The sequence below is a fragment of the Chiloscyllium punctatum genome, chromosome 9, assembly GCF_047496795.1.
Source record: "Chiloscyllium punctatum isolate Juve2018m chromosome 9, sChiPun1.3, whole genome shotgun sequence".
Taxonomy (NCBI): Eukaryota; Metazoa; Chordata; class Chondrichthyes; order Orectolobiformes; family Hemiscylliidae; genus Chiloscyllium; species Chiloscyllium punctatum.
Genome location: NC_092747.1, coordinates 121,352,505 through 121,366,975, shown reverse-complemented (window position 1 = coordinate 121,366,975; position 14,471 = coordinate 121,352,505). Strand labels below are relative to the sequence as shown.

Below are 14,471 nucleotides of genomic sequence, written 5' to 3'. Positions count from 1 at the left end.
TGAGGTGATTCACTTTTGAAGGAGTAACAGGAATGTAAAGTACTGGGCTAATGGTAAGATTCTTGGTAGCGTGGATGAGCAGAGAGATCTTGGCGTCCAGGTACATAGATCCTTAAAAGTTGCTGCCCAGGTTGATAGGATTGTTAAGGCGGCATACAATGTGTTAGCTTTTATTAGTAGAGGCACTGAGTTTCGGAACCATGAGATCATGCAGCAGCTGCATAAAATGCCGGTGCGGCAGCATTTGGAGTATTGCATACAGATCTGGTCACCGCATCACAGGAAGGATGTGGAAGCTTTGGAAAGGGTTCAGAGGAGATTTACTGGGATGTTGTATGATATGGAGAGAAAGTCTTCCAAGGAAAGGCTGAGGGACTTGAGGTTCTTTTTGTTAGAGAGAAGAAGGTTGAGGTGTGACATAATTGAGGCATACAAGGTAATCAGAGGGTTAGATAGTGTGGACAGTGAGAGCCTTTTTCCTCAGACGGTGATGGCTAGCATGAGGGGACACAGCTTTAAATCGAGGGGTGATAGATGTCGGACAGATGTCAGAAGTTGTTTCTTTACTCTGAGAGTAATGGGGCCTGGAACACACTGCCTGCAACAATAGTAGACTCACCAATTTTAAGGGCATTTAAATGGTTCATTGGATAGGCATATGGATGAGAACGGAATAGTGAGTTAGATGGGACTCAGATTGGTACCACAGGTCAGCGCAACATCGAGGACTGAAGGGCCTGTACTGCGCTGTCATGTTCTAATGTTCTATAACCTCAAAACCACATGGCTGGGAGTGAGACAGGACAGTAGGATTCCTTAAAGTGAGAAGACTTGCCGTTTTTGGACGACCGGCAGAGATTGCTGGAATACCAAGTGTGCTGGACAGCGGGTTTGCCTAGGGCTTGGTTTTAGGACATCTGCTTCCGTCAATCTAAGTTATTCACTAGACTTGGGTGTATACAGTACAATTTTAAACCTTACCTATGACAAAAAAAAAACCCAAAAGTATTGTGAACTGCGGAGACGAATCGTGATAAGAGCTCACGAGGACACAAGCCAGCTGATGGAATGTGTGGATTCATTTCAGATCAAGTTTAATTCAGAGAATCATGAAGTGATGCATCTTGTTAGGAAAAACAGGAAAGGAAAATCATGAGGGGCATGGAGAGGGTAAATAGACATGGTCTTATCCCTGGGTTGGGGAAGTCCAGAACTCGAGGGCATAGGTTTAGGGTGAGAGTGTAAAAGATATAAAAAAGAGACCTAAGGGGCAACCTTTTCACACAGAGGGTGGTACTTGTATGGAATGAGCTGCCAGAAGAAATGGTGGAGGCTGGTACAATTACAACATGTAAAAGACATGTGGATGGTATATGAATAGGAAGGGTTTGGAGGGATATAGGACAAGTGCTGGCAAATTGGATTGGGTTAGGATATCTAATGGACCAGTTGAACTGAAGGGTCTGTTTCCATGTTGCACATCTCTCTGACAGTATCAAATAAATGGGTGTAATTCTAAAAGAAACACAAGGATCTGTTCACAAATCACTGAAGATGGGATGGCAGGTTGAACGTGTTGTTAGTGCCTTCCAGATTAGACAATAGGTGCAGGAGTAGGCCATTCAGCCCTTCGAGCCTGCACCACTATTCAATATGATCATGGCTGTTCATTCCTAATCAGTATCCTCTTCCTGCCTTATCTCCATACCCCTTGATTCCACCATCTTTGAGAGCTCTATCCAACTCTTTCTTAAATGTATCCAGAGACTGGGCCTCCACTGCCCTCTGGGGCAGAGCATTCCATACAGCCACCACTCTCTGGGTGAAGAAGTTTCTCCTCATCTCTGTCCTAAATGGTCTACCCCGTATTTTTAAGCTCTGTCCTCTGGTTCGGCACTCACCCATTAGCGGAAACATGTTTCTTGCCTCCAGAGTGTCCAATCCTTTCATAATCTTATATGTCTCAATCAGATCCCCTCTCAGTCTTCTAAACTCAAGGGTATACAAGCCCAGTCGCTTCAGTCTTTCAGTGTAAGATAGTCCCGCCATTCCAGGAATTGACCTCGTGAACCTACGCTACACTACCTCAATAGCCAGAATGTCTTTCCTCACATTTGGAGACCAGAACTGCACACAGTACTCCAGGTATGGTCTCACCAGGGCCCTGTACAGCTGCAGAAGCACCTCTTTGCTTCTATACTCAATTCCTCTTGTTATGAAGGCCAGCATGCTATTAGCCTTCTTCACTACCTGCTGTACCTGCATGCTTGCCTTCATTGACTGGTGGACAAGAACACCCAGATCTCTCTGTACGGCCCCTTTACCTAAATTGATTCCATTGAGGTAGTAATCTGCCTTCCTGTTCTTGCCACCAAAGTGGATAACCATACATTTATCCACATTAAACTGCATCTGCCATGCATCTGACCACTCACCTAACCTGTCCAGGTCACCCTGTAATCTCCTAACATCCTCCTCACAGTTCACCCTGCCATCCAACTTCGTATCATCAGCAAATTTGCTAATGTTATTGCTGATACCATCTTCTATATCATTAACATATATTGTAAAAAGCTGCGGTCCCAGCTCGGATCCCTGCGGTACCCCACTGGTCACTGCCTGCATTCCGAAATGGAGCTGTTTATCACTACCCTTTGTTTCCTATCAGCCAACCAATTTTCAATCCAAGTTAGTACTTTGCCCCCAATACCATGCGCCCTAATTTTACTCATTAACCTCCTGTGTGGGACTTTATCAAAAGCTTTCTGAAAGTCCAGGTACACTACTTCTACTGGATCTTCCTCATCCATCTTCAGAGATATATCCTCAAACAATTCCAGAAGATTAGTCAAGCATGATTTCCCCTTCAAAAATCCATGCTGACTCTATCCTATCCTGTTACTACTATCCAGATGTGCCGTAATTTCATCCTTTAAAATAGACTCCAGCATCTTTCCCACCACGGAGGTCAGACTAACTGGTCTATAATTTCCTGCTTTATCTCTCCCACCTTTCTTAAAAAGTGGTACAACATTAGCCACCCTCCAATCCTCAGGAACCGACCCCGAATCGATCAAACTCTGGAAAATAATCACCAACGCATCCACGATTTCCCGAGCCACCTCCTTCAGTACCCTGGGATGTAGATCATCAAGCCCTGGGGACTGATCAACCTTCAGACCTAACAGTCTCTCCAACACCAATTCCTGGCAAATATAAATTCCCTTCAGTTCAGGTCCTTCAGCCACTGTTACCTCTGGGAGATTGCTTGTGTCTTCCCCAGTGAACACAGATCTGAAGTACCCATTTAATTCTTCTGCCATTTCTTTGTTCCCCATAATATATTCCCCTGTTTCTGTCTTCAAGGGCCCAATTTTAGTCTTAACCATTTTTTTGCCTTGCACATACCTAAAAAAGCTTTTACTATCCTCCTTTATATTATTGGCCAGTTTATCTTCGTACCTCATTTTTCCTCTGCGTATTTCCTTCTTAGTAATCCTCTGTTGTTCTTTAAAAGCTTCCCAGTCCTCAGTTTTCCCACTTATCTTTGCTATGTTAAATTTTTTCTCTTTTAACTTTATATGTTTCTTAACTTCCCTAGTCAGCCACGGCCACCCATGCCTCCACCTAGGATCTTTCTTCCTTTTTGGAATGAACTGATCCTGCATCTTCGGCATTATATACAGAAATATCTGCCATTGTTCCTCCACGGTCATCCCTGCTAAAGTATTGCACCATTGAACTTTATCCAGCTCCTCCCTCATAGCTCCATAGTTCCCTTTATCCAACAGAAGTACTGTCACTTCCGACTGTACCCTCTCCCTCTCAAATTGCAGATTGAAGCTTAATGTATTATGGTCACTACTTCCCAATGGCTCCTTCACTTCGAGGTCTCTGACCAATTCTGGTTCGTTACACAATACCAGATCCAGAATTGCCTTCTCCCTGGTCGGCTCCAGCACCAGCTGCTCTAAGAATCCATCTCTGAGGCACTCCACAAAGTCTCTTTCTTGAGGTCCAATACCATCCTGATCCTCCCAGTCTACCTGCATATTGAAATCCCCCATAACAGCTGTAGTAACATCTTTGCAACAGGCCAATTGCAGCTCCTGATTCAACTTACATCCGACATCCAGACGACTGTTTGGGGGCCTGTAGATGACTCCCAAGAGGGTCTTTTTACCTTTAGTATTTCGCAGCTCTATCCACACTGACTCTACATCCCTTGACTCTAGGTCCCCCCCCGCGCAAGGGACTGAATATCCTCCCTTACCAACAAGACCACCCCACCCCCTCTGCCCATCAGCCTGTCCTTACGGTAGCACGTGTAGCCTTGAATATTCATTTCCCAGGCCCTGTCCCCATGAAGCCACGTCTCAGTTATCCCCACAATATCGTATCTGCCAATTTCTAAAAGAGCCTCAAGCTCATCCATCTTATTTCTAATGCTTTGTGCATTCATGTATAGTATTTTTAATTTGTTACTGCCCTCACCCTTCCCATCAACCCCTATTTCACTCAACCTTACAGCATGATCCCTTTCCGAGTTTTCTGCCTCATTGATATAGTTGTCTTTCTTGACTTCTCTTGTTCTAACTTTCCCTTCAATTTCCTTTTTAAACATCCAGTTTGTCCCCTGCCCCCCCGCTACTTAGTTTAAACGTAGTTGTGTTGCAGTAGAAAACCTGCCTGCCAGAATGCTGGTCCCTAACCTATTAAGGTGCAAATCGTCTCTCTTGTAGAATTTATGCTTACCACAAAATATACCCCAGTGATCCAAGAATTTAAATCCTTGCTTCCTGCACCAGTTCCCCAGCCACACGTTCAAGTCCATTATCTCCTTGTTCCTGGCCTCACCAGCCCGAGGAACTGGAAGCGAACCGGAGATAACCACCCTGGACGTCCTGCTTTTCAGCCTTCTTCCTAGTTCTCCGAAGTCCCACTGTAGTATGTTCCTCCTCTTCTTCCCGACATCATTTGTGCCGATATGTACCACCACCTCTGGCTCTTCACCTTCATCCTGGAGGATTTCCTGCACTCTGTCTGTGATGTCTTTAACCCTGGCACCAGGAAGGCAACACACCATCCTTAAGTCCCGCCTGCTGCCACAAAAACCCCGGTCAGTCCCTCTCACTATGGAGTCCCCTATTACCACGATTCTGTGCGATGTTCGACTCTTCTGCTCTGCCTCTGTGCCAACTTTTGATTGACAGACCTGGCCGCCTTGTGAACTGGCAGTGTCATCTGTCTCTACTGTTTCCAAAAGCTTCAACTTGTTCCTGACAGGTACTTCTCCCGGGGTCTCTTGCACCTCTCTCCTCTCTGCCTTCCTCATCGTCTGCTCTCTTCTGGCATGATTGGTGTAATAACCTCGCTGAAGGTCTTATCCAGAAAGATCTTGTTCTCTCGGATGAGCCTAAGGTCCTCGAGTTCTTTCATCAGCGCTGCAATATGCTCGGTCAGTAGCTGAATGTGCACACACTTTCCACACATATACGAGCCAGACACACCAGAGTCGTTGACCTCCCACATCAAGCACGTAGCGCACTGAACCAGCTGGGCAGTCATGTCTTCACCCTCTTCAACTGTGGCGATTATGGGCTTTATAAATAGAGGGGCAGAATGAGCACAAAAGCAGGTCTGTCATGGTCAGCCTTTCTAACATGCTTCAAGTGGATTATCATGTCCACTTCTGGGCACCACACTCTATGAAGAATTTGAAGGCTTTAAGGTAAGTTTGTAAAAGATTTAGGAGAATGATTCGAAGGATAAAACTTCAGTCACACAGATATTTTGGAGATAATGAAGTTGTTGCTTTTGGGAAGAAGGAGAAAGTTGAAAGGAGATATTCAAATTCATGTGGAGTCTAGAAAGAGTGGGAAGAAAATATTCCCATTGGCAGAAGAGACAAGAACCAGAAGGCAGCGATTTCAAGGGACTGGTTAAAAAATTCAGATGTGACAGGAGGAAACATCTTTTTAACCAGCAAATGTTTTAACTGCCTTCTTTGCCTGATCATGTGGGGTTAGACACTAATGACTTGAATACTGATGAATGCAACAAGTTCATAACATTGAGATGTTGTCTCTGCAGGTCTGGATGTTGCCTGAGTTCTATCTATACCTGCTTGGTCTTTGGGACAACCTACATATGGAAGCAGTGCACCAATGTTCTCATTCTGCCACCCAGAAAACAATCCAGATGTGTGCCTTGGTGAACCAAGCATCAGCCATGGTACAATGATGCAATGTAATGTCCCCTCTGATAGCAGGAAGGAGTTTCAGGATGGGAACAACTCAAGTCAGTGGGGAACCAGAGGGCAGATTGCAGGAAATGCCACCAACTCTGTTCCTGTTAAAACTCTGGCCTGAAAAGGCACATATCTGAAGCCATTTGAGGATGGACATAACTGTAACAGAACTGAGAAAATAATCACAGATGCAGTATATAGGAGCTCTATAAAGGGACCTCATTTGTTGCATCTCTTAAAGTAACCAGGCTCCTAGATGAATGAACAATGATTATTCTTTTTAACAGGCTGATTTTGGGGGGGGTGCGGCGTGCGGCGGAGGTGGGGGGGGGGGTGGCGGGGGGTGGAGATGAGGGCAGCAGGATGCTGCAATGGCAGAAGGGTAAGTGCAATAGGAACTATCCAGATTTAGCCATCATACACTGAGAGGACTGTTGCATTTACAAACTTCCTAGGCTGCTAATTGGAAAAGGAACACAACTAAAACACAGCTGAGGTCACCAAGCCAAGAGAGGTGGAAGATCAATAAATTCTTGAATAGGCAGGGAATTGAGGATCATTGGGAAAGGGCAGGAATGTGGATGCAAGGAATGCCAGATCAGCCACGATCTTAGTGAATGGCAGAGCAGGCTCGAGGGCCTGAATGGCCTACTCCTGGTCCTATCTCTTATGGAACACAGTAAACTATTGTCATAACACCAAGCATTGGTAATGCACGTGTTACTGATTCCAACTTGTAATATATTCCGTAATTAAACTGTTGTTAATTTTATTTTAAACATGTATAAAGAGCTTTGATGTAGTACTCACTTATCCTTTTCTCTTCAAAGGCAGGGCCAGGTGAGTCCATATTGAGCAGTGCCTCAGCAGCTTCAATTGTTTCCATCGTCTCATCCCCATTTTGACAGGAAGCCTCCACTGCAACACCAGAAACACAGAATTAATGGAGACACATCATAGCATGACGGAACGATGATACCATAATTACACAGTGGCTGAGAAAGGGAAATGAAACCCCTGCCCTCAACTCACCCCAGCTCCTTCAAGTCACACATTCCTGCACCTTCCTGACTCTAGCCTCTTATACATTTTGCTTGGCTCTGGATCAGTGTCATCTTAAGCTGCTCTGTCTGCCTACACAAAAGACACTTCGAAACCACATTTATTGACCCAGCCTTCTATCCAATTACTGCTTAACAGGTATGTACTGCAGCAAACTGAAACTGAACATCCAAAGGACACCACAGTAGCTGATATGCTTGCAGAAGTACATACGCTAAAACTAAAGAGTTAAATTGCAAGTACACCTTGGAAAAATGAACAATTTAACCACAGAATCCCTCACATTTTTCACTTAAGTATTAGAAAATATTTTCTCTCTTCAAGGGGCTGTACTAACATTCGTTGCTCTTGTGGGTTAACTGTCTTAGTTATGACCTGCCAGTGCTGCTAATTGGTGTCAGAATGACTAACATGGATTGAACAGGTCCCAACATATGGACACACAAGAGGAAGGCAAAATAGAAAAGTCCTAATGATAGTATGACAAGTAAATCAATAAGCATTAATGGGGAAATGTAGGCATGTCTGGGGAAATCTGGGGAGATGTGGGAATGCAGGAATGACAGGGGGATGCGGAAATGACAGGAGGATGCAGGAATAACAGGGGGGACATGGGAGATGGGGGATGTGGGAATGACTGGGAATGTTTGGGGAGACGTGCGAATGACCAGAGAGATGTGAGACCAGAGCCAGCAGCAAACAGAAGAGAAACCAAGTGCTTGGAAAGTGACTGATTAGACGAGATATTGACCATGAGTCTTCACAGCTCTCATCTCTCTTTGGAAATCTCTGAGGTAGTATTATCACTTGGAACACTGCACCTCAATAAATACCAATTTTCTATTACCTGAACAGTTGATGATTAAGAAAAGCTTAGATTAGATTCCCTACAGTGTGGAAACAGGCCTTTTGGCCCAACAAGTCCACACTGACCCTCCAAACAGCAACCAACTCAGACCCATTCCTCTACCCTATATTTACTCCTGTCTAATGAAGCTAACACTATGGGCAGTTTAGCATGGCCAATTCACCTGACCTGCACATCTTTGGACTGTGGGAGGACACCGGAGCACCCAGAGGAAACCCACGCAGACACGGGGAGAATGTGCAAACTCCACACAGACAATCGCCCAAGGTGGGAATTGAACCCGGGTCCCTGGTGCTGTGAGGCAGCAGTGCTAACCACTGAGCCACTGTGCCACCTCAAAATTACATATTTACTGCCCACATCAGACCTAACAACTGTTCAAGAAACCACTGCTCACAGTTTTTATTGGGGATTGGTGCTGACTGGGGAGCAGAGCTGGATTAGAGCCAGCAAGGAGATGGTGGTGGAGTTGTATCGGATTCCCAACTCTTATGGAAAGCTCTCTGTGACCTGCAATATTAAGATGAAAATAAAAAGCAAGCTTGCATTTATGGGATACTTCTGGGGTTTCCAAAATGCTTTCCAGCCAGTTCATTATTTCAAGGTAAGGTTAATGTCGTAAGAAAGAGAGAGAGAAGTCCAACAAACTGCAGTGACATCATAACCAAATATTATTTATGAAATTATTTAGTGGGCTCTTGAAGAATAACTGTTGTCTAGGGCTTAAAAGAAAACCTCTCAGTGACTCTTCAAAAAATTTACCATGAGTTCTTTTAAACAGACCAAAGTGAATTGGTTTACCAGCTCGTCTGAAAGATAAACCTCCAAAACCTCAGCATTCCCCTTCAGTACTTCACCAGAGGGTCAGAGTTGGAGGTACGTTCTTTCCATTCAGACACAACTCATACATTCAATAGTAAAGGGATCAATTTGCACTTAATCCATTTTAAAAACCAGAGGACTACAACATCTCATACCCTTTTGCTTCTTTAAAGAAGTCAAATGTTTTGCAACATCTGAACAACTATTGAAAGTTGCATGTAAACCTTTTGCAAAGCTGCAGCCAGTAGAGTAAATTACTGTAGACCACTGCAACATGTATTGAAAACAAATGCATAAATGCTGCTCCCCTCACACTTCGCATCAGCTCTGAAGTAGAGTCATCTAGACTTGAAAAATTAGCTTGATCTCTCTCCGTGGATGCTGCCTGACCCGCTGTGATCTCCAGCATTTGTTGTTTTCACTGCAGTCAATAGAGTTTTGTTGGGTAAAGACAAGGGAGCTAAGGTGAGTAAAGGGAATAGTGCACAGAACAGCCATGATTTACCCAACTGGTGTACCAACGACGGATAAAATGGATGACTGATCAGCTTTTCAATACAGCGGGTTAAATACTTAGGGCTGTTCTGAAGTCATCAGTAATTTTTAGAATGGAGTCAGTTCTGTTTTGAAGCTACTGGTTAGAATTCAATAACTCTCTGTTAGGGGTGTGCACCTCCACTATTGTTCTCCTCAGGAAGTGACACAGATACATGAAATACGTTAAACAGTTCACGTCTGTTAACCCAGTTATTTTACTGTGTTTTTTAAAAATGAGTTAGACATTTTGAATTAATAGAACTTAAGTACATTTGGTGTTCAAATACAGCAGTTAATAGTAGTTGCTTTTATTAGAATATGCAAAACCCATGAGTTGTTACCAAAAATCCATCACCAGCTGGTCAGTTTTTAAAATCCTCCCAGCAATCACCATCTGGGTAAACTTTGTGCAACATCTGTTGTTACAGATGCTCCTTACTGATTTGATATTTAATAATAAACGTCAAAGAGTGGAACTGCCAGATTCATAAGTACACAGAGCAATGTAATGATATGCCAAAGTTTTCCCCACTGCTAGGCAGACAGGAGAGAGAGAGAGAGAGAGAGAGAGAGAGAGAGAGAGAGAGAGAGAGAGAGAGAGAGAGAGAGAGAGAAAAAGAGAAAAAGAAACAGAGGAAGTGGGGGAGTGGGGGCAGTACACTTTGATACATTCCAGACGTGGATCCTGGCACAGAATAACACATGGTAGATCACAGCAACGATTCTCCTGATTTCCCAGTCAGTCATGTCATCGAACTGGAACATCAAAAGCACTGAGCGTCTCTAATCAGTCTCTCCATTCCACACTCCTGCCAAGTGTCACCCAAGACTCTGAACATTTACCTTCCATGAATACCTGTTTAACACCGCAGTCAAGTAATAATGATGAAAGAAATCAGGAGATAAAAGGACAAAATCATAGAGTCCCTACAGTGTGGAAGCAGGCCATTCGGCCCATCAAGTCACACTGACCCTCCAAAGACATTCCACCCTTACCCACCCCCTTCCCCATCCCTGTAATCCTACATTTCCCATGGCTAATCCACCTAGCCTACACATCCCTGGGCACTACGGACAATTTAGCTTTGTCAATCCACCTAACCTGCACATCTTTGAACTGTGGGAGGAAACTGGAGCACCCAGAGGAAGCCCAGGCAGACACGGGGTGAATGTGCAAACTCCACACGGACAGTCACCCGAGGGTGGAACTGAACCCAGGTCCCTGACGCTGTCAGGCAGCAGTGCTGACCACTGACCCAACATGCCACCCCACTGCTAGCAGTGCACAGCAAAACCTGAAAGCATATTCCTCAAGTGTAAATACATCTCACTCAGATAGTACTGCCTTTACTCTGAACAGAGTAGACAAGCAGGAGACTGGGAGAACACAGCAAACCAGGCACCATCAAGAGGTGGAAAAGTCGATTTTTCGGGATTCCTGAAGAAGGGTTACACCCAAAATGTCGACTTCTCCACCACTGGATGCTGCCTGTCTTGCTGTGCTCTTCCAGCTTCCTGCTTGTCTACTTTGGATTCCAGCATCTGTAATTGTTTTGTCTTTATTCTGAACAGACCTGAGAGAGCAGAATACCTCTTCACTTCTAAAGTGTAGTTACCGGTTGTAGATTTTGCTCAGCAACTGCATCTTTCAACTCCACATAGTAAACTGAATCCTCCAAAGGCTAAACTTGGTCCACACCAGGGTAGTTCAGTGACATTTGACAATACGTACATTAACACGGTGTGTGATAATACCAGATTTAGCTTTGTGGGAGAGATGGGGCTGAGTTGTGCCAAAAGGAACTGGTGAGCAGAAATAAAATGTAGAGATGCTGGAAATCAGAAGCTGCTGGGGAAACATAGCAGGTCAGACAGTATCTGTGGAGAGAAAGCAGAGTTAATATTTGGGTCTAGTGCCCTTTAATCAATACTGATTTTAGTTTGGAACATGCACACATGCCAACCTTTTCTTAGCTAAAACCAGTTATGAAAGAGGAGCCAATGAACCTGAAACATAAACTCGGCTTTCTCTCCACAGATGCTGCCAGACCTATTGAGCGTTTCCAGCGATTGGTTTTCTTTTTGATCTGTTGAGCAAATTCCTTTTTTTCCAACACTTACTCCTGCAGCTATGATCTAAAATGATTTTGACAACTGCTTGTATTTTTGGTGAGTCAGAAAGTTACGAATCTAAGCCAGCCCCATTAAGAATTTAGCATGACATTTGAGCAGTAAATGTTGGCAAACTCCCCAAGCAAGGACTACATTTGCTGTTTCTACTCGTACATGCGAGAGAAAAAAAAGTCTTGGGGAAATAAAGGGGTCATATTCTCGCCTGAAACAATCCACATGACCAGTGTTTCAAAAATGTTCCAGTTGAAGCTTTTTTCTTCTCCAGCTCTCAGAATTCCTTTTCTGTGAATGTGCTGAATTGAACTCAAAGTGGAACTAGTGGCAGAGCTTTGTTAAATCAGAGGAAAACGTGTGGGAGCACTGATGTCCTTTGTGAAGCTTAAGAACAACCATTTAATAAGAAACCTTATAAAATCCTGAGGGGCATAGATAAGGTGCATAGAAAGGGTCTTTTCTTAGAGTGGGGGAGTACAAAACTAGGGGGCATATTTTTAAAGGCAGGAGGAGAAAGATTTTAAAAGGACACGGGAGCTACCTTTTGTTTCAAACACAGAGATACTTAGTGTGTGGAATGAACTGCCAGAGGAAGTGGTGGTTGCAGATACAGTTACAACACTGAATAGACATTTGGACAGGTACATGACCATGGAAAAGGTTTGGAGGGAAAGAGGCCAAATGCAGGAAACCAGGACTAGTTTGGTTTGGGAACATGGTCAGTGTGGCTTTAATTGAACCAGGGTCTGTTTCTGTGCTTTAGGACTCTGATTCACCCTAGTGTAGAAGCAACATGTGAATACAGGTCACTTATTGCAAATAATCCAAATGTGAATTTTATTCTGCAGCTGTTCAATCCTATGGTATTGCAGGGTTCTGAAGTAGGAAACAAAAGACAATGCTTTGAATCCATTACATTCAACAAGGAAATAAATGAAAGAGATGGTGGAAGAAACATCCAAATCTATTCCACAAGCTGACAAGCTGTTTCATTTCTCTACGCCTCGAATCAGTTAACAGGAGATTGAAAATTTCCATCATTACTTCTTTAGAATAAACTAGAAGCCATCTCAATTTTGCAGCAGCATTGTTTGACACAACTGGTCACTTCAGATTCTGGCATCAACAGCATGTAATTGTTTTCCATGAGATGAGGTGGTAAGGTATGTCCACCTCAGTACAAAGATAAGATTCAACTCTTACCAGTTTATAATGACAGTTAAAAAGGTTCCAAACTACTTTGCATGCAGCTAGAAAATGCTTTTCTGAATAAATGAATAATTCATTATCGAGCCAAAGCCAGACTGACTATTTAGAGGGCAGTAGTTCCGTTCCACAGATTCAGGATTTGCGCTACCTCCCAGTTTCACAACAAGGAGCCAAACGTTTTCATTTTGAGGTGCCTGCTTAATGATCAGATGGCAGGAAAACATGCTGTGCCAAACACCGGAGCTGGCATCAATGCCATATTGAGACTGTCACATCACCTGAATGTCAGACACTCAACATGGCAAAGTGAAGCTTCTGTGGAGAGCATGGGTCTGGCATGCACTCCCATGGTGGTCAGAGGGAGCATGACACACACACCCTGAAGGCAAAACTTAGGACGAGTTCTGATAGTGACTCAAATCTATAGAGCAACCTAATTTACAAAAAATGTGATATCCTTCGAAGGCAACCACATGTGACAGCAAGGAGTGGGGACCTTACTCAGAAACCCCACTGCAAAATCTTGTCTTCTTTGCAGCAAAATCTTCCAGGTGCAGTCATCTGTGTCTCAAAAGGATGAGCAAGAAAATGCTAAACCGGGCAGCAAGTTCAATATCACAAAGATTTTCAGTAGAAATAGTGCGTACGTGTGCGCGCATACACACACAGTCAACTAGAAGTAGCAAGGACAGAACAAAGCCATTCACTGTTATGAACCAGACCAAGCCCCCTTCAAGTATATCCAGGAGATAACCTGCACCCTAACTTTTCCTATTTAAAGGCAAGTGTTCCAGATGTAATTTGATTGGTTACACTACTTGGATTTAAGCAAAACTTTATTCTTACTCTTTAAAGTTCAAAGAAAAGATTAATATAACTTTAACTCAAATGGAAAACTTGGCAGAATCATAGATTATTAAACAACAACTGCTCCAATATAGTAACATCCCATAAACACACTCTTAGCAAGGGCAAATTCAGTAAAATAGATGGTCTTGCATAGGCCGTTTCTCCAGTCCAGGAGGAAAAGAACACCAAGATAAAACACCAGTAGAGGGGGAGGTATGGTAGCTTCCATAATCAACTTCAAAATCCCAACAACTGTGAAAACTAAACTAAAACCCTAGTTCTGTGGGAGCCTGACACCACCCATTCATGCTGCTTCTATTGTTCCAACTTAAAAACACCCCAAAGGCCTCACAGGCTGGTTACTTTATTGGCCTGGAGCAGACCGCTCAGCATCTCTTTCTCAACCTCTCATCAACAAAAAACAGGCAAAATAAAGCCATTGTCGAGTCACATCACACCATTGTGACTGTATTGGTGCTCAAATGTTACCAATTGAATGTACTCCCTTGTTTTGTCACCATGGCCATACAGAAGTGTTTTTATAAACAATCGAACTTCCTTTTAAAAAGTTACTACCGAATCTGCTTCCACCACCATTACAGGCAGTTTGCTGAATTTAAAGTTCATCTTATTTAATGCCAATTATTTAACGTCCACATTCTCTGGTTATCAAGCTACCAGCTAGTGGAGAGTACTCTGCCCCCTGCCTATCTGCTCCACTTACTTTTACACAATGAATACAAATCC

At 43.6% G+C, this 14,471-nt stretch overlaps 1 protein-coding gene across 8 annotated transcripts in view; it reads right to left on the bottom strand.

Moving 5' to 3' along the window:
• Window positions 1-14,471, bottom strand: part of LOC140481647 (ETS-related transcription factor Elf-1-like) — a 145,597-nt gene that overhangs the window by 21,751 nt on the left and 109,375 nt on the right. For 7 of the 8 annotated variants that reach the window (XM_072578166.1, XM_072578168.1, XM_072578170.1 and 4 more), the window contains one exon: window positions 7,061-7,168. In XM_072578166.1, the coding sequence (XP_072434267.1) occupies window positions 7,061-7,168 (108 nt within the window). Of the gene's footprint in view, window positions 1-7,060; window positions 7,169-11,294; window positions 11,425-14,471 lie in introns of those variants that run through there. The other variant, XM_072578172.1, reaches the window with a different exon arrangement.